General features: G+C 44.6%; 2 protein-coding genes across 3 annotated transcripts; one reads left to right on the top strand and one right to left on the bottom strand.

Annotated features, from left to right (window-relative positions):
• Positions 1-2,781: 2,781 nt before the first annotated feature.
• Positions 2,782-14,545, top strand: p2rx8 (purinergic receptor P2X, ligand-gated ion channel, 8). Its single transcript, XM_072692245.1, has 12 exons — positions 2,782-3,412; positions 3,967-4,117; positions 4,328-4,399; positions 7,688-7,763; positions 8,929-9,025; positions 9,268-9,348; positions 10,680-10,821; positions 11,039-11,175; positions 11,256-11,349; positions 11,467-11,532; positions 12,390-12,475; positions 13,577-14,545. Exons 1-12 carry the CDS (start codon positions 3,279-3,281, stop codon positions 13,737-13,739), a joined length of 1,299 nt encoding a protein of 432 aa, XP_072548346.1. The 5' UTR covers positions 2,782-3,278; the 3' UTR covers positions 13,740-14,545.
• A 4,273-nt stretch (positions 14,546-18,818) lies between these two features.
• fam222bb (family with sequence similarity 222 member Bb) lies at positions 18,819-24,761 on the bottom strand. Of its 2 annotated transcripts, none has more exons than XM_072691254.1 (3): positions 24,660-24,761; positions 22,559-22,683; positions 18,819-21,356 (listed from the first exon to the last, which is right to left on the bottom strand). In XM_072691254.1, exons 2-3 carry the CDS (start codon positions 22,635-22,637, stop codon positions 19,600-19,602), a joined length of 1,836 nt encoding a protein of 611 aa, XP_072547355.1. In that variant the 5' UTR covers positions 22,638-22,683; positions 24,660-24,761; the 3' UTR covers positions 18,819-19,599. The 2 variants fall into 2 exon arrangements, with proteins under 2 accessions (XP_072547355.1, XP_072547356.1); XM_072691255.1 differs by lacking the exon at positions 24,660-24,761 and adding an exon at positions 23,757-23,784.
• Between the last annotated feature and the right edge of the window lie 233 nt (positions 24,762-24,994).

Genomic DNA, 24,994 nt, shown 5'->3' with positions numbered 1-24,994 from the left:
ACATATTATTATTATTGGTGCTGTTATTATTTCTGTTTGACAAAATAAAGTATTGAGTACATATATTACTTACAGACTAATAAATAATACAATAACTTTACAAAGTTAATAGCTACAAGCCATCAATATTTACTACTTTTCTTTATTTACTACAGTATTTTTACCTATATATACTACTACTACTACTATAACTATTATAACTACTACTACTACTATTACTACTAATACTAATACTACTACTAATAATAATAATATCTATTGGGTTATAATAATAATTCCCACCAGTTACCAGTAATCTAGGTGTGTAGAGCAGTAAAACAAACATTGGGTCTTATTAACTAACCATTTTAAGAAGAAAATGTCTCCTTACGAAGATTCCTTACTCCTTACTTAACGAAGATTCTGACACTCACTCATGTTTTTATAGTTGGGATTTGTTCAGATTACGAGAACAATTGGATCCATCATAGTAAGAGCAGAGATGTGAACAATCCTGCCGTTTAAAAACCCACGTGAGTCTGATGTGGAGCTTTTTTGTTTGAACGTTTCTCAAGAACTAATTAAGTTTTTAGGAAGATGTTGGTGAATTGATCCTTTATTGAGTAGTAACTGAAGTAAAAGCCCCCCCACCCTCCCCCCCAAAAGCAATTGTGCAATAGTAGTGGGACACTTTTGTACATCCAGTGTCTGAAATCTGTTCAAATCTGAGGTGTGACTATGCATAAAAGAAGTACATTATTTAAGTACATGTATCAAGTTTCCACCCACCTCTGATCATAACAGCAGTAGTAGAAATGTAATAAACACACTCTCATATCAGCCTAATCTGAAAAACAAATATCCTGGCGTTACCAGCTTTCTGTTTCTGTTTACTCATATTATAAAGCTCCAGGGGTGGGCGAGTTCACCAGGGACTACCAGGAAAATAGGGAGCAGTTAAGCACAGAGGGGATGTAACTCTCCCACTGTGTTCACTGCAGCTGTGCTCTGCTCCCTTGGATCCCTCTGGCTTAAGTTAATCGACAAATCCTGTAGGAACCTGCCAAGGTCTTAAACACACAACGTTTACAGGATCGGTCAGATGCACACAGTCAGAATATAATCAAGGACGTCTAGCCGTCTTTGGGATACTTTGCAGAGCCGCTGATCTCTGTAAGATGAACAGCAATAAAGGGGACAGTGATACACAGCTTTTCTCTATAGGTGCTGTATAGACTATTCTCAGACTGTTCATCAACACTCAACAGGTCCACATTCAAACAGCTCTTCATTGTGAGCTTCAATAAATTGTCCTCTTCCGTCCACGTCCAGGGAGGTTAGCTACAGTGCCATGGGGTGAAAAATTGGAAATGGCGTTGCACACAGTGGAACATAAAGATCTCTGGAACTTGAAATCTTAAGATTGTCCATATAATGTCCAGATTGTCCATATGTCCATATAATGTTCTACAACATTGGCTCTCACATTCTCTGACAGTTCTTTGCTATTATTTGCAACTTTCAGCAAATCATCACTGTCACAAAACTGCAACTTTTCAGGAGAAGGAAAATCCTTTTTTACTGTAAATGTAAAAAAAAAAAAAAAAGATTATATTCCAAGTCATTCTGTAGCATTTTTAAAAATTTGGTTTATTCATAAGGAAATTCGGACAGGAATGACAGATTCAAGTTATGTCAAAAAGTGAAAAACAAACCAAAAAAATGGAGATACATGTTTTTTACGTGAAGGAAGCATCACATAATTAAATTTAATTAAAATTCCATTATTTCAAAAGAGGAAATACAGATCATATTCATAAAGCTTTATCTCAAGCACACCTGATCCAAATAATGAGGCCCTTGGTTTGGCCACCTGATTTGGGCACGTGTGCTCTGGGATCTGGTCATTCTGAGACTGCAGTCGTCATTAAACGTGCTGAATTTGTAGAAAGCACTTATATTGTTTGTTGCAAGCAGTTGCTAGTTAGTACATTTATGTAATATATGTATATTTAATAATCCACGGTGGTAATTTACGGTGAGGTGAATAACGCTCACTGCTGTATCAGCGCGCCGCTAACTGCTTCATCCACCCTAAAGAACGCGCGCTATTGTGACGTAACGCTGATTTGTCCAATAGGGTGAGCGAACACTCACTCGCTCGGCGGCTCCAGGTTGTCGCTCAGTGACTTTGGTTTCCATGGTTACGGCGATGCTTCAGCTTCGTGCACGTGCACGTCTCCCCTCCGACCGCCGCCGCCGCCGCCGCCGCCGCCGCCGCCGCCTAATCTTCCCAATCACTTTACCGGAGCTCCGCAGTTCAGCGGCTGACATCTGAATCTGAATACTTATGCAAGCAGCATTTTACAGATTTTTAAAAGTATTTTATAGTTTAAGAAGCATTAAGATTCAGCTGCATTTAATCATGTTTGCCAGCGTTATGTGTTTTCCGTTGGCATGCACGTGTAGGCTTGCACGAGCACGCCTTGACAAATATAGCTAACGTCCCTTGAAATATCCCAGCTCAAAAAATAATCTAATTTAGAGCTGGAAAATTATTATTTATTATTTATTTATTTATTTATTATTTATTTTTATTATAAAATTATTTATTTTATTAAAGTTTCATAAAGAAAATCCCAATCCCCCCAAAAAAACGTCATGTGAGCCAAATGTGGGCCGTTTTTTCCTTATAAATGTTTCATTTTACTGCTGTGAAATATTAACGTACGAGGTGCGGAAGGAGGCCTGTTTTTAGACGGCTGTCTGCGCGCGGGAGGCGAACCTGAGCGCCCTCACAGAATCGAAGAGTCGATTCTCGATCCGCAAAGGATCAGAAATGGACGAATCGGCTGGTTTTAGGAATCGATTCCGCGCCCTGTTTCAGGAGCTGCCGGAGCGCAAAAATGCGGGCTAGCGCAGAAGAGGTGAAGTGTGTTGTGTTTGTTGGGAATAGCCCTTCTCGCTATTTAACGCAGATCCGTGGTTTGAGTTGACACAGAGCAAAACGTGGACTGACTCGAATCGTCGTGGACCGGAGTGGACGAGGCCTGGGTGCTGCTCGGTTAATCAGACCGGAGGGGCAGCTTCCCCCACTTTCCACCGCTTAACACAGCTCTGTCATGCTCATATCGCGCCAGGCTGAATGGGAATTACACCTCCTGACAGGCAGGAGGTGAACGGCGGTGATTCCTGCGGTTCGTGTTTTGGGAGAGGGGGGCTCTGTCCGTGTCTGTGCCCGCTGATGCAGCCCGCTGATTCGCCTGAAGCCTAGCGTGTCACAGGCGCCCGGCGCAGACATGGCACTGGACTGTAGAGGGGTTCTCCTGTCTGCCTTCGACTACAAGACGGAGAAATACGTTATCGCCAAAAATAAGAAAGTTGGAGTGCTGTACAGACTGATTCAGCTGTCTCTGCTGGGGTATATCATCGGGTAAGACCACCAGGGTGGGGGTTAGCCTGGCGGGGTGTGACTGAGTGGGAAAACCTACGCTAGCTTACATGCTATTATACCCACACCTTTTTTGTTTTAATTATTATTATTATTTTTATTTATTATTATTTATTATAAATATGCAAACATATAACAGATTATTGTAAACTACAATTTTTGTGCGGAAATAAAAAAAAATAGTAACCTAAAATATTTTTAAAATATATTTTATTTAATATACACTGTTAAACGGGTACCATGAAGATTTGCGAGTTGTAAAATAATTATAAACGTTTTATTAAATATTATATTAGACTTCTGCTCATTATTTTTAATCATATTAGCTCGTTTTGTGAAGTTGTCCGCCTCATGATTGAGTGAGTCAAATGAATGAGTCATTTTAGGAAGGTCTACAGCTCCGGTCATCGCCTTTCCTAACCCTTAACTAGCTAGCTAATGGTTTCACAGCTTAATAAATGTCTAAATAACGTACTTCAGTCGTTTCCCACTTTTGAACATTGGTGTGTGTGGATGTAAACCCTGTGTCTGTATAGCTGGGTGTTCCTGATGAAGAAAGGCTACCAGGAGACTGAGGAATCGATTCAGAGTTCAGTCATCACCAAGGTTAAAGGGGTTTTACTCACCAACACGTCGGGCACTGGACCCCGACTCTGGGGGCCAGAAGACTATGTCATCCCACAGCAGGTAAGGTCAGCACTGGCCTGTGAAAGCCTCTCTGTGTGTGTGTGTGGTGATGCGTAGGTGCATACTGTAGAGCAGTGTTTCCCTCTACCACTCAAATCATTAACTGATGATGATGATGATGATGATGAGGTTCAGCTGTGCAATGCTGGACATATGAAATATCTATATCTATTATAACTGTACAGTGTATTTTTGTCCCCATTTCTCCAGGGAGAGGCTGTGCTTTTCATAACGACCAACTTCATAGAAACGCCGAATCAGAGATTAGACTACTGTGCTGAGGTAAGACCAACGTCCTAGATCATTTTAACACAGTATAGCCGTAGACAGTTTCCTATGATCTGCCAGTGGTGATACTAGCATCGCACTCTAAGCCAAAAGGGTTTAAAAGAGAGCAAGAGTGAGAGTAGTAGAACACCTTCTGACGTCACACACCTTACAGTGACTAGAAAAGTATTCACCCTCTTGGACATATTTTTATGAAGCAATACCAATTAAATAAAGCATATGTAATGTAGAAAATATATAAAGTGACCATATTCAACTCCAGGCAGTTGGTGCTCGTAGTCGTACAGTCAGTGAATGTGTCTCAAAGGATTCCCTGCTCTGTACTCTGTATAAATGGACCAATAGAAATGCTCCAAATTACTTACATGAATAAACTCTTATTTTACATTGACTTCTATTCAAAGTTATCCAGTTTTTTACCATGTTGGAGATACATGCTTTTCATTGGACCACAACAATATGTGTCATATACAGTGGGGAGAACAAATATTTGATACACTGCTGATTTTTCAGGTTTTCCCACTTGCAAAGCATGTAGAAGACTGTAATTTTTATCATAGGTACTCTTCAACTGTGAGTGATGGAATCTAAAACAAAAATCCAGAAAAATACATTGTATGATTTTTAAATAATTAATTTCCATTTTATTGTGGGAAATAAGTATTTGATACACCAGAAAAAGAAACTTAATATTTGGTACAGAAACCTTTGTTTGCAATTACAGAGATGAGACGTTTCCTGTAGTTCTTGACAAGGTTTGCACACACTGCAGCAGGGATTTTGGCCCACTCCTCCATACAGATCTCCTCCAGAGCCTTCAGGTTTCGTGGCTGTCGCTGGGCCACACGGACTTTAAGCTCCCTCCAAAGATTTTCTATTGGATTCAGGTCTGGAGACTGGCTAGGCCACTCCAGGACCTTAAGATGTTTCCTACGGAGCCACTCTTTAGTTGCCCTGGCTGTGTGTTTTGGGTCGTTATCATGCTGGAAGACCCAGCCACGACCCATCTTCAGTGCTCTTACTGAGGGAAGGAGGTTGTTGGCCAAAATCTCACGATACATGGCCCCATCCATCCTTCCCACAATACGGTGCAGTCGTCCTGTCCCCTTTGCAGAAAAGCATCCCCAAAGAATGATGTTTCCACCGCCATGCTTCACGGTTGGGATGGTGTTCTTGGGGTTGTACTCATCATTCTTCTTCCTCCAAACATGACAAGTGGAGTTTAAACCAAAAAGTTCTATTTTTGTCTCATCAGACCACATGACCTTCTCCCATTCCTCCTCTGGATCATTCAGATGGTCATTTGCAAACTTCAGACGGGCTTTGACATGCGTTGGCTTGAGGAAGGGCACCTTGCATGCACTGCAGGATTTTAATCCTTGACGGCGTAGAGTGTTACTGATTGTTTTCTTTGAGACTGTGGTCCCAGCTCTATTCAGGTCATTGACCAGGTCCTGCCGTGTAATTCTGGGCTCATTCCTCACCTTCCTCAAGATCATTGATGCTCCACGAGGTGAGATCTTGCATGGCGCCCCAGACTGAGGGAGATTATCCGTTATTTTGCATTTCTTCCATTTTCTAATAATTGCACCAACAGTTGTTGCCTTCTCACCAAGCTGCTTGCCTATTGTCCTGTAGCCCATCCCAGCCTTGTGCAGGTCTACAATTTTATCCCTGATGTCCTTACAAAGCTCTCTGGTCTTGGGCATTGTGGAGATGCTGGAGTCTGACTGATTGAGTGTGTGGACAGGTGTCTTTTATACAGGTAACGAGTTCAAACAGGTGCAGTTAATACAGGTAATGAGTGGAGAACAGGAGGGCTTCTTAAAGAAGAAGTAACATGTCTGTGAGAGCCAAAATTCTTACTGGTTGATAGATGATCAAATACTTATTTCCCACAATAAAATGGAAATTAATTATTTAAAAATCATACAATGTATTTTTCTGGATTTTTGTTTTAGATTCCATCACTCACAGTTGAAGAGTACCTATGATAAAAATTACAGTCTTCTACATGCTTTGCAAGTGGGAAAACCTGAAAAATCAGCAGTGTATCAAATACTTGTTCTCCCCACTGTATAACACACAGTGTATAATATTAAATATTATAAACAGCAACAGTTTTTTTTTTTTAATGTTTCACTTAACTCAAAGTATATGAGAACAATAATAAATGATGACCTGATAAAGTAAGATAATATTATATTAAACGTAATATAATTATAATATAACCTACAGCTTTCTTTCAGGTTTTTAGCCTCAGTGCTTTTGAAAAAATATGTTTTTTTTTATGTTATAGATATTTATTAGAGTCATTAAAAAACAAATCAACAACCGCAACCAAACTTAATTTAAAATGAAATCTAATGAAATCAGGTTTATTGTCACATCACATTACACAGGTGTAAAGGGGGGTGAAAATGATATTATATATATATTATATTAATTATATATTATATTATTTATACAAAAGAGATATATTAAATATATACACAAGAAATACTGAATATATTCAGTATTGTCACTAATTTAATGATTTATTTGAGGCCTGTGAAGCTGCCCAGGATTGGCATGTCCAAGAACATGCAACAAATGTAATTCCAAACTTTTGACCGGTGTCTTGCGTTCAGTCCCAGGCTGAATTCTGCAGGCAGCTGGCTACAAATCTGTGACCTGTACGAGAGTCGATAAGACTGTTGACTGTTGCTTTTACTTTGGCACTGCTTTTTTTAGTACGCTGATCATGACTCTCTTGTTAAGGTATTTTAGCTGATTTCCGACAGATTCGCAGTGAATGTGCCTCTTTGTGGCCTGCTTGAAGTGCCTGGCATTGCTAATGAAGCAGCTAATGCTCCTTTAAGCTGAAGCGCTAGATGTCGTCAGTATCAAAAAATGTCACCTTCTGTCACCCACGCTATGTTTTGATGCCCCCATCGGCTTGGCTTTTACAGTAACAAGACCCCGCATGTGAGGTGTTCTTGAGTGGCTCGTCACTCTCCACGTTTCAGCTCTAACCCAACACCAGAGGCTGCACTCCTTCAGACAGTAGCGCATGCAAAAAGAAGGCCTCACACACTGCCTCATATGGTCACAGTCACACTCTCGTCTTCTCCATCTTAGTGTTCATGAGATCACTCGCCGGTATGTAAACATCCTCACTTTCCACGCCGCTGTTTGGCGCTCCGGTAGGCCTCGTCAGGCAATAAAACCTACAACAAGGCATGGTCACGTTTACGCTAGTCGCTCAGAGCAGATTCTGAACTGATCTTGTGTTTTGCGTAGAGTTTTAAGGTGCTAGACGGTCATTGTAGGAAGAATGAAGACTGCCCAGAGGGAGAGACAGTCATAGCTGGCAACGGTAGGCAGAAACATCCCTCTTTTTTTTTTTTTTTTTACTTATTATATGAATCTGGACTGAAAGGCATCTGTGCACAAAACACTGTCCCCACCAGTTTAGATGATCCTAACATATGGGGCCCTATTTTAGCGATAGCAGCTTGATTTAGGACATGTTGGTGTGTCTTTGCAATCGTAGCGATGGAAAAAGTACGCCTTGCGTGGCTCGAAACGCACAAAAGGCATGTACTAAATCTCTGAATGAATCACAGGTGTGTTTTGGGCATCACTTGTCATTCCCTTTGAGAGCCAGGTGCGGTCTGACTTTGGCGGATTGCTATTTCAGTGGCGTAAAGCAGGGGTGTACACACGTCGGGCACGTGCCTGTGTTGACAATGCACTGACTGTTGATGTCTGCCTAGGTTGTTTTCAGTCAGTGGAGCTCCTGTGATAGCAATACGGCAGAAATCGACCTGAACACACCTCATTTCGAGACCACCATGTCCATCAGTGTAGATATATTCACAAGCACTGTTGCTATTTAAACCATGCAGGTGGAAGGCCTGAGAATAGACTGTTGGCGGGGTGTAAGATAGCAGTGAGCATTGCGACCTGCCTTGAGCAAGGTGTAAATGAGGGCCCTAACAGCTGTTTTTGGATGTATGGGGTGACTATTGCTCAGATGTGGTTTTACAAGCCTATTTACAACCCTGTTATTCAGCCTCAGAATGAAACATACTAGTTTATGTCACCATGACAGGAGATTACAGGAACCACACAACATAGCCTGGACAGTGTCGATGTCCTCACAGTGTCTTCTCAGAGTTTCTCAGCTAGTAGAGAGTTTTTAGCGTAGCGCTTTTGAGTTCCCAGTCTGATGTGTGGTGGGCTTTGCTGGACAGGACACTGGAGTGGACACTGGATAGAACGGATGGTAAAAAGCTGGTCGGCTAGTGTTAGCTTTTAGCCTGGCACCAACCCCTGCTCCATGTAGCAACATAGTTTTCCAATAACTAGCAGAATCTGGTGTCGGTGTGCTGCTTGTTTCACAACACTGAGTCCAAAAATCTTGTCAGCTTGGAGACGGGCTGTTCAACTATGCCAAGGTAAATAGTCTTCCAACAGTTTTCCATTCTAGGACACCTTTTTAACTTTTGAGAGCTGTTAAACATGCTTCCTCACTCCAGGAGTCAAGACTGGACGCTGCTTGAAGAAAGACAGGAACTCTACTGGAACCTGTGAAATATATGGCTGGTGCCCCATCGAAAGAAGCCAGCGACCACGGTAAGACCTCAGTGCTATGTCTGCTTTATGGCATGTGTGTTTAGCATCAACCATGGGTGTGAAAGGACCACCCACAGCGGTATACAAGGAGTTCAGTGAAGTTAGGGACTTTTCTGCTCCCATAAATACTCCTAATGTCACAGAGAGCAGACAAGCAGCTAGTAGTCATTCATCTTCAGTATGCTGATCTGTTTATGCCTCCATTCTGCATGTAATAACCACCTTCTTTTCTCCTCTTGTAGTGTGCCTCTGTTAGGAAAAACCGAAAGCTTTACCATATACATAAAGAACTTCATAAGGTTCCCCAAGTTTGGCTTCTCCAAGTAAGTAGGACGGAAGGATTTAATCCAAAGACCAGAAGCACTCTTGTAGGCCACAAATCCGAGCCGGCCCAAGGCATACTCGAATTCTGCGGCCGCTTAGAGCCCCAACACCACCAGGAGGCCCCCAAGAGCACTAAGATATCATGATTAAAAATGTACATTAAAAAAATCACATGGTATGGTAAACAGAATGGTATTACACCGGTAAATGTTTTTATAGTTGGCACACCAATACTAGGTTAATCCATTTCTGCTGTTGGCTGCTGCCACTGTTGCGCAGATGCAGACACGCGCCGCTTGGGTGGTGGATAAAGGCCCGGGCGCTTCGGCGTATTGCCCAATATCTCCCTTCCTATGAAATGATAAAGCATCTGGTGCTGAGGTGGTGGTTTGAGGGGGCCCCCAAATGAAAATCTGCTTACAGCCCCCATAAAGGCTTGGGCCAGCCCTGCCACAAATACTAGGGGTGGAAAGTTGAACTCATTTCTTTGAACCGATTCATTAGATGAATCAAATGTCCGATTTAATGTGACTCCAGTGCTACAGTGGAAAGAACTGGTGCAGAACTATGCTTCTGTGGTACAAGCAAAGTCAACATTACCACTGGCAGTTATGGCCGCAGCCACTGCCGTCACTACTGCTTACGCCGTCTCTGCTTTCATTGTATTGTTGGAATATGAAGTCAGTTATTAATGACAGTTATCTGTCACAAAAGAAGAGATCAGTCCCTATAACACATCCAAAACCCCCAAGTGTAAATCTGAGCAGTTCCTCTTGACTGCCTATATTCTTTTTGTCCAGCAGGGGGTACAACTGAACAACTTATTGTTGCTTATAACCAGGCTTACATGTTTTCCCATGAAGCTTTGCTAAAAGTGGAGGCAAGAGGCCACCTACTGGCCAGTGAACAAGAGTGTTTTTCAGACTATTAAACAGTATTAACTGTTCTGTAGTATTACCTCACTATCGTACAACTTCATTAGGGACGGTCAGATCCATTCTATGGTGGTCTATGTCCTGCCCCTGAGCTACCACACCATGTGGGAGACTGGGGTTCGATTCCTGGTCTGGGTGGCTATGCTGCACTACACCAATAAGAGTCCTTGGGCAAGACTCCTAACACTCCATTGGCCCAACTCTGTAATACGAGCGTCAGCTAAATGCAGTAAATGTAAATGTAATGTAAATGTCTATGAAGCCCCTGAATGGACTTTAGGGAAAAGGAATTACATGGGTTATAATTACATTAATTATAGAAAACCCTGTCATTTCTTTCCCTCGCGTCCTTTGGGTACCGTTCTGTTGCTTAACCTGAATAATGTTGTCCTCAGATCAAACGTCTTAGACACAGCCACGGACACATATTTGAAGACGTGTCTGTATGATGAGATTGCTCATCCATACTGCCCCATATTTCGCCTTGGGGATATCGTCCGCAGAGCCGGACACGATTTTCAGGACATGGCCCTGCTGGTGAGTCATCAGTGCATTCTTTGGCACTTTTCTCCACATATGTGCTAACTGCATTTCTATTCCTTACATATCATAAATGAGTTTTATTTGAATAGTTATTTGACCTCCATCTCTGCATGTTTAAACATTTCTTGGGGCATCTATTCAAACCCATTCGAATTAAACCCAGTATAAGGAGTTCGACACTGCATATGAACACAGCATAATTCCTACATAGGGCGGGTCAGTGGGAGTCCTAATCGAGTGGCACTGTGACCTGGACAAAGGTTACTCGCAGTGCCATCCCCGCTACACTTTCACACGGCTGGACGTCAAAGCTACAGCCAACTCGGTCTCATCAGGATACAACTTCAGGTAATCCTTCAGCCCGTTGTGAAACGCCACTCTACGGCTTATTTGGGTCCGAACTAACCCCAACTGACCCTTTATTTCAGATATGCCCGCTACTTCAAAAATGCTGCCGGAGAGACTCACAGAACACTCTTAAAGGTGTATGGGATTCGCTTCGACATCCTGGTTCATGGCAAAGTAATGACAGTAATGACAGAAATTCTTACGACATGGTCCCACATATGGTCTTCTGTGCCAGTGTTCGGTGTTTGCTCTTGACCAGTTACTTTTTGTTTCCTTCTTTTTTCTTTTTAGGCAGGAAAGTTTAATATAATTCCCACGGTTATAAATATAGGCTCTGGCCTTGCCTTAATGGGTGCTGTAAGTATATCAGCCTTATTCGCTAAACAGTCCAAGGCCCTGTTTACACCTGGTCTGTTTGTGTGACTAGTATCTGGATTGTATCCTGATAAGACTGTAGGTAGGGCTGGGCGATACGGTCAAAATACTATATCACGATATTTAAAGCCATTTTTCATACGACTAATGACTTACGATCAGTAAACACAGATTCTTCTAAACTACTATTCAGATTCTATCCTATACTGAGCACAGTGATTTTTATTCAACATCTGCAGCTCATCTAATTAAACCTTCAGTCTAATTACACTACCTGCAGCTGATCCGTGTTTATTAAGCACTAACAGTCTCCTCCATGTGCTTAGAAAAGCTTATCATCACGATAAGAAAAAATATCAATATATTGCCCTGCTCTAATTGTAGCTGCAATCAGTCAAACGTGTCTCCGGTTAGTCAGACTGGAATCTGATCACGGTGTGGGACGGATTCTGCAAATCTGCTTATTGCACAGCAATTATTCCAGATGTTTTGGTTGTGGAATGTATCTTGGAGTGACGGAAGTGACTCAAACGTGCCTCAGACGCGTCTCAGACCACCTCCCCCTGAAGTGGTTTGAGTGGTGGGATTTGTATCTGGGGTAAATTGGTCTTGGCCTGATCCAGATATAATGCTGGTACTTAAGATAGATGAAGTGAGCAGGTGTAAACAGGGCCTAAAAGGGTCGTTGCAGCTTTCCTAATGATATTCAGTCTGTGTGGACACACCAGTCCTTCTTTATTCAGTGTAATCGTGCCTACGAATGCTCACAGTCATGGCATTAGACTTCTGCTACTCTTGGAGTTTCACGATTTCTTTATTTTTCTATTTCTTTTCCACAGGGGAGTTTTTTCTGTGATATGGTGCTTCTCTACATGATGAAGAAAAGCACCCTCTACCGGGAGAGGAAGTTTGAAAAGGATAACAAGTATGTCACACCACTACACCTATTAGCCATAGGTCTAAAACCACTGACATGAAGTGAAGCAGTGATCTCGGTACAGTGGCACCTGCCAAAGTGTGGCATATACACAGACCAGCCATAATATTAACATCACCTCCTTGTTTCTACACTCATTGTCCATCATATCAGCTCCTCTCACCATATAGTAATTCTATAATTCTCTGCACACCCTGTTCTTCAATGCTCAAGACCCCACAGGACCAGGACTGACCACTACAGAGCAGGTAGTATTTAGGTGGTGGGTCATTCTCTCTCTCTCTCTCAGCACTGCAGTGAGAGCGAGATGGTGGGTGGTGGTCTGTTAGTGCGTGTTGTGCTGGTATGAGTTGATGCAAACCACCCAGCCTTCAGCCAGCAAAACCACTCCTTGATACACTCCCACCACCATGGGGAGGGAGTGGGGGGAGGGAGTTTAGCGATATACTAATCAAAAGGGAAAGCAAGCAAACCTGGATCAAGGGGTTTACCAAATGTGCCTGAACACTCAGTAGTTGGTCAACAGCAGCCGAACTGAGCTGTCTGAAGCTGCACAGAAGCCACGAAAACGTAGAACTGTGTTAGCTAATGTGCTTACGCCACTTACGCTACTCCACGCCCTTGGTGGGCAGTGGTGGCTCAGTGGTTAGAGCACCAGGCTATTGATGATGGGGTTGTCGGTTTAATACTAGGGCAAAGGCACGAGCAAACGGCTGCCCTCTGCTCCAGGCACGGGTGGGTTAAAGACGAAGGCCAAATTCCATCTGCCCAACACTAATGGTGAAGATGGTTGTCTTGTCTTGTACCACAGTAATTGTTTGGAGACTGTATCGAATCAGTGTATGAAAATAGGGGATAGTGTCCATCCCTACCTGCTGAGGCTCCTATTTCATAATATTTTCAGATTCACATTTTCAGGTTTTCATTTATTTCATTTCATTTAATGAACTCACATTTTAGGGTCCATTCAAGTAGGAAACCCAGATTTCCTAGAATTCTGCACTCTTTTCTTACAGTTAGTACTGATGAACTGTTCAGTGTGACGACTGCTCTGGCTGATTGCACCGCCTGTGTTTGCACTCTTCACAGGAATGGAAACAACAACAACAATTCTGAAGAGTCTGTGAAAGAGCCTTCAGAGGTGGAGCAACTCGCTGACCCGACACCTGACCAGCACACAGTGGAAGCAACTCCATTTCCCACAGAGCAGAGCGATGAGCCATCTGACCGACAAATAAACCCGTCAGACTGACAGATACGCCGGACTGCTGGACAGCAGCCCTAGAAGTCTCCAGCGGTCTCTTAATGGAACATCTCGTTCCTCGATTACCGTCAAGAACTCTGATTACTATGCAGAAGTTGGTATCCATGCAATACTGTATTGACTTGAAGACGGACGCAATAACGCTCACATTTGTACTATTTTCACGTTTATTTCAATAAGTGTGGAACGAGAGATATGGCACGCTGATGGCGATTACTCTTGCACTGTGATATCACTGCAAAAAAAAACAAAAATGCAATAAATTGCTAAAACGGTAAAGTTCTCAAAAGAAGCGACTGAACATTCGCCAGGTCTGATAGTAAATAATGTGCACTATATGGACAAAAGTATTGAGACACCTGCTCATTTATTGTTCCTTCTGAAAAAAAAAAGTTTTCCTACTTATGTTGGAGTAACTGTCTCTACTGTCCAGGGAAGAAGGCTATTAGTAGATTTTGCTAGAACATTTTTGTGAAGATTTGATTGCATTCAGAGGCAAGAGCATTAGTGAGGATAAGGATATTGGACGATCTCCAACTCACCTTATTCCAAAAGTGCTGGATGGATAACACTGCTCAATGCTGGAGGCCTCTAGCCCATGCCTGGCATTAGGTATGGTACCAATAGGTTCATGATGTTTATCTGCTCCAGGGAGTCCTAATCTGTTGGCAGTACTTCGCTGCAGTGGGTATTTGCTCATCTGTGGCAGCGACAGGTGCAACTTGTACTTGGGTTTCTGCATAGATTACTAATAAAAATGAGGTCTGATCATTATTGAGGTCAGATTAAAAAGTGTGGGATTCACAGATGCCTTTTCTTTGGTTTTCTCCAAAACATTGGTTAGTGTGAAGCATGCCCTGAGGCAAACAACTTTCAAAAGACCTGGGTGCACATCAATCCACAGTTAGACAGTCTACAAATAGAGGAAATTCAGGACTGTTGCTACCTTCTCTAGTTCTAATCACTCGTATAGTCCTGAAAGAAGAGAGGAAGAGCCTAAGAGTAACAGCAAAGGACAGTGTTCATGGAAGGACACGACGAAGAAGGTCGCTGTTGTCCTTTCTCAAGTTTCCCAAAAGCCATCTGGATGCTGCTGGATTAAAAATATTTCTAGGAACAGATGAGGACAAAAGTGGAACTTCTTGGCCCGAAACGTTCAATGCTATGTTTGGAGGGAATAAATCACCACACACCAACACCAAAATCTCATCTGTGAAGCATGGTGGAGGGTGCATCAAAACATTGTGACGAATCTAAGGGCAGCAGTCCATGACCTCAAGTTAAAGAGACATTGGGTTTGGCAACAAGACAATGACCCAAAGCACACAAGGAAATTGGAATGGCCCAGGGCTAGGTCCTAACCTCAATCCTATCGAGATCTGCACACACTCATAACTGAAACACACTCAAAGCGAGAAATTGGGATCCGAAACTACTTCTCAATGCTGTGTGAATCTTATTTGCATCTACAGGAAACGTTTGGTTTGGTCACTTACTTTTTCTAGCCTGCACTGTGTAGGACTTCGATCAGACCACATTTTTATTAGTAATTCACATCCAAAGAGTTCGCTTCCTTCTTCTTTCAGAGGCCCACAGGCATGAAGCAGGCCTTAACCAAGAATGTCAGGCCAGTCTTTCAAGGAAAGTGCTGCAGATTATGATCGACGGTCATAAAAGGGCAGCTACGGAATTCTTCCTGAAGTCCTTTGTGGTTCGTCATTGTGTCAGTTGGTCTCTACGACCTACTTCTGAGGCAACACCCATCAAATAGTTGGTATCTGAACTGTGGTTGATGTGAGGTTTTAAGACATCGGAAACTCACCCGGCCTGCAGTGCAGTGCAGCGCCTCAACAGCCGTACACACTCTTATCTCAGTCCTGGCCCCAGCCTAGAGTGGTCAGGATTCCTTTTGTTAGAGCTCCCAATTCATCAGAGCGCCACAACTCTGAAAGCAGAACTTGGAAATGAGCCGAAAACAAACAAACAAAAAATCAGCTGTGATCAGACTCTGACGTCCAAGAAGATATGGAAGCACACTTTCTTTGCAAACGCAAGTCAAACTTTATTTTGGTTAGAGGGGAATGTCTGTGCAACACATTGTTCCTGAAACAAATGGGCATCTGGAATGACAGATTTCAGTTACACAGTTACAGGTGTACACTGCTACCATTCGAGCGGCATTTCCTTCTTTGGCGGAACAACATGAGACACACTCAGCACAACTCCCAACAGACACAGCCCTCCCCTCCTCCACACACACACACACACACGCGCACACACCCCACACACACCCTTGCCCCCTCGAGCTTCGAAACGGCCGCCGTGTCGTTCTGGGAGGGGAGTGAGTGAGAGTACATGTGCTCAGTAAGATATAAAGACCTTTCCACAGCACTCCTTAGAATGGTTCTAGGGCACCAAGAGAAGTTCAGCAGCGTAGGTTTAACCACCTCGACTAATGATTCAGCAGCAGCTATTCGGATTCAAACAGATCGTATGCCTGTGGCGGCACATGCAAGGTTATTTTTCGGTCTGTGTTTTTTTTTTTTTCCTTTTTTTTGGAATTATCAGTAGTTGTTTTTTTTGTTTGTTTGTTTTTTTTAAAGTAGCTTGGTCCCCCAGTCATGAACAGTGCACCGGGTCTATGCAATGTGCACTTGTGCCAGTACGTTTCCTACTTACACATCCAGGCAGTCGCATACACGCATACACACACACACACATACACACACACACAGTCCACATCCGCCCAGTGGAGGCACTTCACATGGAAACAGTAACTATTAGAAAGAGCGACCTGACTTTGCACCCTTGAGCTGTAACGAGGCATGAAATGAGGACTGGACGAAATGCGGCTGATCTGATGTTCAAGCTTAACCGAGAGTAAATGAGGAGAAGCAGCTTGCAGTTGACGGGGCAAATGCATCGACTTACTACGGAACGTTTTCCATTAACAATGTTGCATTGCAAAAAAAAAAAAAAAAAAAAAAAAAAGGCGCATCATAAATTAAAAAAAAAAAAACAAAAAAAAAAAAAAAAAACAACCTAGTTTCTATCCTTACGACGTTTTTAGAAGGCGGCGGAAGTCGACAATATGTGGATGGAATTAAATAGCAGCTTCTTGGGCAAAGGAACGACGTCAAAAAAAGAGAGAGAAAGAGAAGCGACAACAGGACTAGCCAAGTCCCAGCGAACGAACACCTGGCCCGTGCTGCCGCAAAAGCGCGCAGGCTTCGTTTATCAAGTCACAAAGCTCGGTTCAATTGCAGCCTGCATCGTTTTATACTCTACGCTCGTAGCCGGAGGATGCGGTTCGCTCGTGGCCGAGAGAAGCCTAGGACTTCAAGACGTTGTACTGCACAGGCGAATCCAATCCAATAAATTATGAAGCTGAGGAGAGCACAAGGAACATAACTCGCGGTGGTCTGGATGCAAAACGACAATCTGTTACAGCCCAGTACTATACATAGATAAAGTTGCTAAATACTAAACAAAAAAATTATTACAATTAAAATAATAATAAATCACTCATTTGAGAATTACTTTTTCTCCCCAAAAAATAAGGTCTTCACATTAAAAAAAAAAAAAAATTAAATGAAATTGCTAATATCACAATTCAGCATCTTCTACACCATGCCTATCATCGAAGACAGTCCGAGGAACAAATATTTAAGGCTCTTAAGGGGCAACCAGGGAGGCTAAGATACTGGGTGTCGTTCACGCCACCCCGCTCACGGCTCAGCGATTGCTCCACCAGTCACACCGAAGTCTGTCAGCAGCCTGACAATACCTGCACCCGGCTGCCAGATGTCCTGCCCTGATACATGCACGGAGAGACCGGTTTAACGCCACTGGATGGAGGACAGGGGTGGGGTGAGGTGGGGTGAGTGGGGTGGGGGAGCTAACCGTGAGCTAAACTGTAACTTGCATGAAGCGCGCGGACGGCATGTGAAGAGAGGCACCAGTTGACCTGAGAAAGAGAGAGGAACTCGTCATACGTGGACATTCCTGAAGCAGCGGAGATCGTTCGTTACAGACCAAAGCAATGGACGTGGCAGGGTTCGACTGTGGAGGGTAAAACGGGGCCGAGAGAAACCCTCCGGCTTCACATCTCTGATTCTGCCCTTAGCTGTCACTCGTCTTCCCCCTTTGTTTGCACTTCCTTAGTTCTAACAGTCCTTTTCACTGCTAGCACGTCAGCCATTTTAGGTCGAAAACAAGATGGCACCTGAGGTGAAACTTTGCGCGAGGACTAGCGACGAACGATGCCGAGAACGATGGTGTTACTAATGGAGCAAGCGCGGAGTCCGGTTCGGGCAGCACGCACCAGCATACATACACAAGGCTTAATCACAGCTCTCAGTTACAGTAGTACAGAAATACAACAATCCAAAAAAAAATATCATATTTAGCCTGTGGTCCTCTTTTATATTGCCATTAAACTTGCAAGTGATCCATTCATGCTCAAAGGAGGACTTCCTCTGATAGTGACTGAATGAAAACTAACCAGTAAATGGAACGGTGGCAAAGGTTTCTGAAGGAACGCGACAATTCTGCACTACCACTCGCTTCGAAAACCACGGGCCTAAGCGTAATGCACGTCTTAAAGAAGGCCCCCATTGCCTCTGCACATACCCTGAAAATGTCAAAACTCCTGTAGTGAATACTAACTAGCTTTACATGTTACAACCAAAACAGAACAGCTCTGAGAAATCAAGTAACTGAATCAAAAGAAAAGATACACACACACACAAAAAAAAAAAAAAAAACATTGCAACCTATGCATCCTGTGCACAGGTTTAAAAAAACCTCCAAAGCAGTTTCTGGCCCAGGGTCTAATCACTACATGCCACTAGAATAAATTTAACCGAGCCCAATGGCATACTTGGGTAATAGATCATCCAGCAACAATGACAAAAGGGAACCGAGCTGGGCAACACGAAAGAAAGAGGGAAATAAAATAAAAAATCCTAATCAAATAAAACCAAATCAAATCACACCGAGAAAGCCTTAATGGTAACAGTCCGATCAAAGACTTGAGCCCAAGTCGTGTACGTCAGCCCCAGGGAAACAGTCTCGTCATAGGTGCATATCCCAGTGTCAATTTGCACTTTTGTTTTTACTGATTCAGTTGCAAGCGCAAATTAGCATGTAAACATTAAAAAGGGAAAACTCGGATTACTGTGTCAGACATGCCAGATCACAACACAGAGGAAAACAGTCTTCTCGGAAACATGGCACCCCAATAATCTCTTCAGTGAACTGTGAGTGAGTGTGGCCTGGTCAGTATTAGCACTTCCAAAAACAACAACAACAACAACAACAAAAAATCAAGTAAACTAGAACAAGATGACTCAACAAAACAACCTCTATGGAAATGACAACAAAAAAAAAAAACATGTCCATGGAAGGGATCAGATGAGAGCGTCAGGAAGGTCAACTGAGCAAGTCTAGACCTGAACAGGGAGGAGATAAACAACAACAACAACAACAAAAGAAACCCCAACCCAGATGCTGCTTGATGCCAGTATGGTTACGTGCTCTTTAAACACAAATAAATATAGGCTATCACAGGCTACTTCTTAATCTAATCTACACAAAACAGAAGTGCCAAGTGGAAGCTTGCACATAATTAAGAGGACTATACTGCTGACTGATGGTCACGGTTATCTGTAGCAGTTTAAAAAAAAAAAGAAAAGAAAAAAATTCTGGAAGAAAACAAAAAGATCACAAATGTGGAAAACAATCAGTAGATCACTTGCAAGACTGGAAACAAAAAGAAGGAGCAGGGGTAGTTTCCTTACATCAGGTCTAACGCTGAACGATGACTAGTCTGAGCTGGCCTTGCGGCTCATCTGTACCCTGGGTGATGAATATGTACATTTCGGTTATCGCCCGAATCTGGGGCCCTGCGCATCTTCGCCATCATGGCCGCGTTCTGCTCTCGGAAGCAGGGTGCCTGGAAATCTCCGCCTATGTACTCCATGGTTTGCATCACGTTCGTCTGGCCGGCGGCGCCAGCCCCAGTCCTGTACTGGGCCCCGGGGGTGCAGTCTATGGAGGCCCCTGAAAGGCCTCCGTGGAACGGAATGGCCAGGTCCTGAGACCCTGAGCTGTCGCTGTTTGGCGTCGGCAAGATGCTGTTCCATGGCGGCTGCATGTAGTGCCCGTTGCTGTAGTTCACGGCCCCTGGCATGGCGCTGACCGGGGGAGAGGGGGTAGGTTTGTCTATGGGGGGCTTCAGACTAAATGGTTGGCCCATGCAAGCGTCCTGCGGGTAGCTCATGCTCTTGGTGGGGAAGCCAGGCCCGGGAGGGTTCTTGCCTGGGTGTGCTCCGTCCGGCAGGGCCTGAAGATGAGCCAGCTGCTGCTGCTGGTGGTTCCATGAGCGCTGTTGCGGCGGTTGTTGTTGTGGGGGCAACTGAGGCTGGGCCTGCTGATGCTGCTTTACTTCATGATACACAGCCATCCTATTCATGGTGGCCATGTTGGGCAGTGTTAAAGCAGGGGCAGGGCCAGCTTTGTCAGAGGTGTTACTTAGGGCGCATGAGGGTAGAGAGTTGTGGGTGCAGGCTCGGGAGCTGGCGTTGATGAGTAGGTTGCGACTGATGGGGCTGGGGTTGGCAATCTGTCCTTCGCACACAGAGGTAGCGCTCACGCCGGCCCGGGCCTGGCAGAACTGGCTGATCTGATGCACAATGCTGCTAAGGTCACCGGAGCGGTTCTGGTGCAGGCTGGCAGCCATGGACAGCGGGATGGTTGAGGTAGACACGGTCACATTGGGAGGGGCGTCGGCGTCAGGGAGCTTCCCGGTAACCTGCATGCCCGGTGGATGCTGCAGCGGCGGCATAATGCCATTGGAGCCAGGAGGTCCTGCACCAGTGGCTTGAGGAACTTGCTGAGTTTGGGGGAAACCCTGGGCGTGCTGCAGGCAGGCTGACTGAGTCACGTCGGGAAGGTGCCGGAGGCCCTGTGGACCCGACTGGTGGTGGTGCTGCTGCACGAGTGTGTGGTGATGGTGGAGAACGTGATGCGGTGCAGGCTGTTGGCTAGCCAGACTAGGATGCACAGTCTGCGGGTGGCCCAGGCTTTGCTGCTGTTGTAAACTGGGAGGATGAACCAGGACCTTCTGTTGCTGGGCCATGGTATGGGGATGGGTAAGGGCTTGCTGGGCCTGCAAGCTCTGAGGGTGGGTGAGGCCCTTCTGGGCCAACAGCTGTGGTTGGGAGAGGGCCTGCATACGAGGAACAGTCTGAGGCAGGTTTAAAGTGCTCGGAGTGCTGTAAGTTCCACTCTGCGGGTTCATGACGATCTTGGGGAGGAAGCGGGCTCGGCCGCCCTCAAACTCCTTGAGGATTCCTTTAACAGGAACTTTGACGATGGCCAAGAGGCCTGTCCTGGTGCTGACCTGAGATGGGTAGGGACTGTATCTCTGACTGGAGGTGTCGAGACCGTTCACTGTACGCCGGAGATGCTTTCTCTGAGGTACTTTCACGTTACTGGGGAAGATTTTTATAGTCAGTGGGTTATTGGCAACTTTCTTAGCATAGGCATCCAATTCTGCTGGGGTTGGATACTGTGCAGATCTCATCTTCTGCGTAGTGTCCCCTGAGAAAGAAATGGAAAAAAATGATATCATAAGGAAAGTGGAGCACATAAAAAACAGTACTTGTAAGTACTGCATTTAAGAAGAAAATATACCTGATCCAAACAAGTATTTTCAAATGATATAGCTCTGAGAAGACCATTTGATCTCTATTTGAGCATGTCATTAATCCATTAATCCAAGTATTTCTACAAAATAATACAAAATGCAATGTGATGCAAAACAGAAACGACAGTCAAACAAGTAACAATTCAAAACACCTTTGAATCAAAAAAATAATTCAATTTAATACAAATATGACTAGATTCAGGAATAACCAAATATACGACTCAGCTCTAATTTTTGCACTGTAAACATAGGCTGAGTAAATCTTCCTCTTCCATTGCTGTACTATCAGTTAGCAACTTAACTGATAAGGTCTTGTTTACATCACATGTGAAAAGAATTTACCTTGAAAAGAAAACATCAGTCTTATGACTTCCTGATTGTTGGGTTTAGAAATATTCTGATCTGCGATTATTCATGTGAATTGGCAAACGACCAATTAATTGACCAATTAATCAAATTTCTCAAAAACTAACTCCATCTTATCTCCATTAAGGGGACAGCAACTGATTTTCTGCACTGGACTCAAAAACGTTATTGTACTTAGAAGCAGAAACAATATAGAAACAACCCACACAGGGGAAAAAACAGCTGGTCCTGTCATGGATGAGAGACTAAACAAAACAAAAACCTTAAGGGTGAAATTCTGTTCATTAGCTGTTCATTAGCTGCAGAAACAGATATCCTGAATAGTGTCAGCAGTGTAGTTTATCCCTTCAGCCAGATCTGTTTATACGGTTTATTAAATGACAACAATTATGTGCCGTTTGTGATTGCAGTTTTAGCTCCATTTTATTCAACTAAAACAAACAACAACCTCAACGCTCAAAATAGAAAATTATTTTTCTGATTCTCCAAAATTATGAACATTATTTGTTGACTGATCAGTTTATGCTGCCAAAACATGACCTTACATGCTAAATAAAGAGCTATGACTCAAATTGTGGAAACACTTACCTGTATTATAAAACACGAGCTAAGACATCTGCACCCTGATCAAGCTAAGCCTATGGTCCGATCAGTGCTTACTCATCTATGTTCAGTAAGATGGTGGTGGGGGGGTTGAGAGAGGATTAGGAAGCAACGAACAGGTACTTACATTTCTGAAGTCCAGTGTTCATCTGCGTGTGGGTGAGAAGCTGGAGAGAGGGGGCTGATACCGGCAGACAGGCCAGCATGTCACACAGGCACTAATGCAACATCGGATGATCACTCTTCATCACACTGAAAGAACACATACAAGCAGAAAGTCCATGTTAGTATCTTCTACCGTGTCCAACCATGAATGCATCAGCCTACCAACTCTAGATTCTTCATCCAGATATTCCTGACATCCCCCCTACTCCCGTCTCCCTTGCTCTGCATAATGCGCAATGACTCAAATGACTCAAACACACCCCGAATGGCCATCGCCCCCCCCCGAAGAGATGTTTGACTCAGCAGGAAATATAGGGCACAGTAGATAAAGGTCTGCGTAAGGCCTAATTTTTAATAGTCCTTATCAAATCTGATGACCAACCCAACACGGCTAATTGAGTCTTCAGCCTCCGTCTTACCTCAAACATCAATCACAAGCGCGAACAAAAGGGTTTCGGTAATTGCCTCACTGTAGCAGCCCTTTATTTAAATATCACGCATTCATCCATGACCTTTCTCCGCAGCTCAGCTGAGCAGCTGGTGGCAAAGCCTACAGTGCACACCCTGCAGGCTTGGTGTCAGCAGTGCCATTCTGCACTCAGCCTGGCAGGTGCCCAGGGCACGGCAGGAGATTCAGGCCACAGGCTCTGGCTCTCCCTCCCTCCCTCTCTCTCTCTTTCTCTCTCTCTCTAGCTCACTCCCTCTGGCCTGGGGGGCAGCAAAAAAAAAATGCAGTGAAGGCAGTGCAGGCAGACACCCTCCGTCCATTTTAAGACGCAGATATCAATCTTTCAAGAGCCCTTTAACTGTAATCCGTGCAGGCCTTTCTAGACGCTGGTTCTTCGTCAGCAAGATGTCACCCCCCGTCCAGATCGCTGTGACAACTGCAAAAAAAAAAAACACACACATCCGAGGAGACTGCCTACCTAGAACTGAGAGTACTGGCTAGCTAGTTTTGAGGGCTTTCAGCTAGCCACCTTAAATGGGAAAACCACTGCGTAGAAAAGCAGATAGCCACTGACCCATATGTTAGGATGACGAAGCTCGCCACACATAACACGCTCAGCTTTAGTTAGGGGCCAATTTGGGCCACCAGGCGCAACGACATCCTGTTAAAGCCCGGCTAGGTTACAAAACCGACGGGTGGCGACTAAACTTACCGAGGGAAAACCTAGGCCACACGACCCATATTAGTGCTGGTTAGTTGGACACTGAATATCAATATCATCATCATCATCATCATCATCACCATCAGGCTGCTCTCTCGAGTTGTCCATTGTTGTTGGTTCACACGGTGTTTAAAAAGTAGCTAGTAGCTAAGCTAGCACTGTATTCGTTAGCCTAACCAGCTTACTACCAACAGCCAGACGACATCCAGTGTCCACGGCGTCCTAGATGAGCTAGCTAGCTAGTGTAACCTGTCGGACTAACCAGCTAGCTAGCTAGTGCTAGTGCTAGCTATGCTAGCTACCATCCGTGAGTTCGCCAAGAAAAACTTTGGCCCGACGAGCTCGCCAGCTCTGCTAGCTAGCTACTTAGCTAGCATAGCTAGCTCGCTAGCTAAACGACCATTAACAACGGCCATTAACGTTATGAGCAGAGCCTCGACAACACCAGAGCTACACGACGACTGGGACGTTACGCTAGCCACCTAGCGCTAGCTCACTTACTGCTAGCCGGTGAAGTTCACCGCCTCTATTGTCCTCCTCGGCAGAAGGTCGATGTGGAGGGACTGGTGGTAGCTAGCTAGCTAACTATCGGGGTGGCTGTCTGTTGTTGGAGCCGGTCAGCCAGCTAGGATGGTGTTAGCCACACCACAAGAACCCCGACTGTCTCTCTCTCTCTCTCGCTCGCTCTCCTGCTCTCTCTCTATGTCTCTCTCCCCCCTCTCTCTCTCTCTCCGGTTAGCGCCGCCGCCGCCGCCGCCGCCGCTGCCGCTGTTAGTTTAACCTGACCCAGGCTTCTTTGTGCCGAGTCTGCGCTGCCTCACCCCCCACCCCGCACTGGCTGCTCAACATGCGCCTCAGATCAGCACGTCGAGTCGGGCTCGAAGCAGAACTTACTCTCGGTCTGTAAAACGACGTGTTCGAGGCTCAAAACAGCATTTTGTTGGTTTTCTCCAGCATCGCCAGTCGCCTCGGTGAAGCGTCGCTTAGTCACTGACCGCAGCCGGACCGCGCGCATGCGCACTGCAGCGAGCCCAGCCTCTGCTTCTGCGGGGTCAGCGCGGAGCACGCGCAGCTGCCGGGGAGGAAAGCGCCATCGTTTTGTTCGGAGGGGAACTTGTGGGTGTACGACCACTGGAAGACAGCTCCGGGTGGTCACGTAGACCATGTTGATGTTGTTTGCACTTATAATTCAGTGCAGGGTCAGACATGTGAAGCATGTGAAGGAGCTA

The sequence above is a fragment of the Salminus brasiliensis genome, chromosome 11, assembly GCF_030463535.1.
Source record: "Salminus brasiliensis chromosome 11, fSalBra1.hap2, whole genome shotgun sequence".
In the NCBI taxonomy this organism is placed as follows: domain Eukaryota; kingdom Metazoa; phylum Chordata; class Actinopteri; order Characiformes; family Bryconidae; genus Salminus; species Salminus brasiliensis.
Note: the sequence above shows the minus strand (reverse complement) of the source record. Positions and strands in the feature narration are given on the sequence as shown.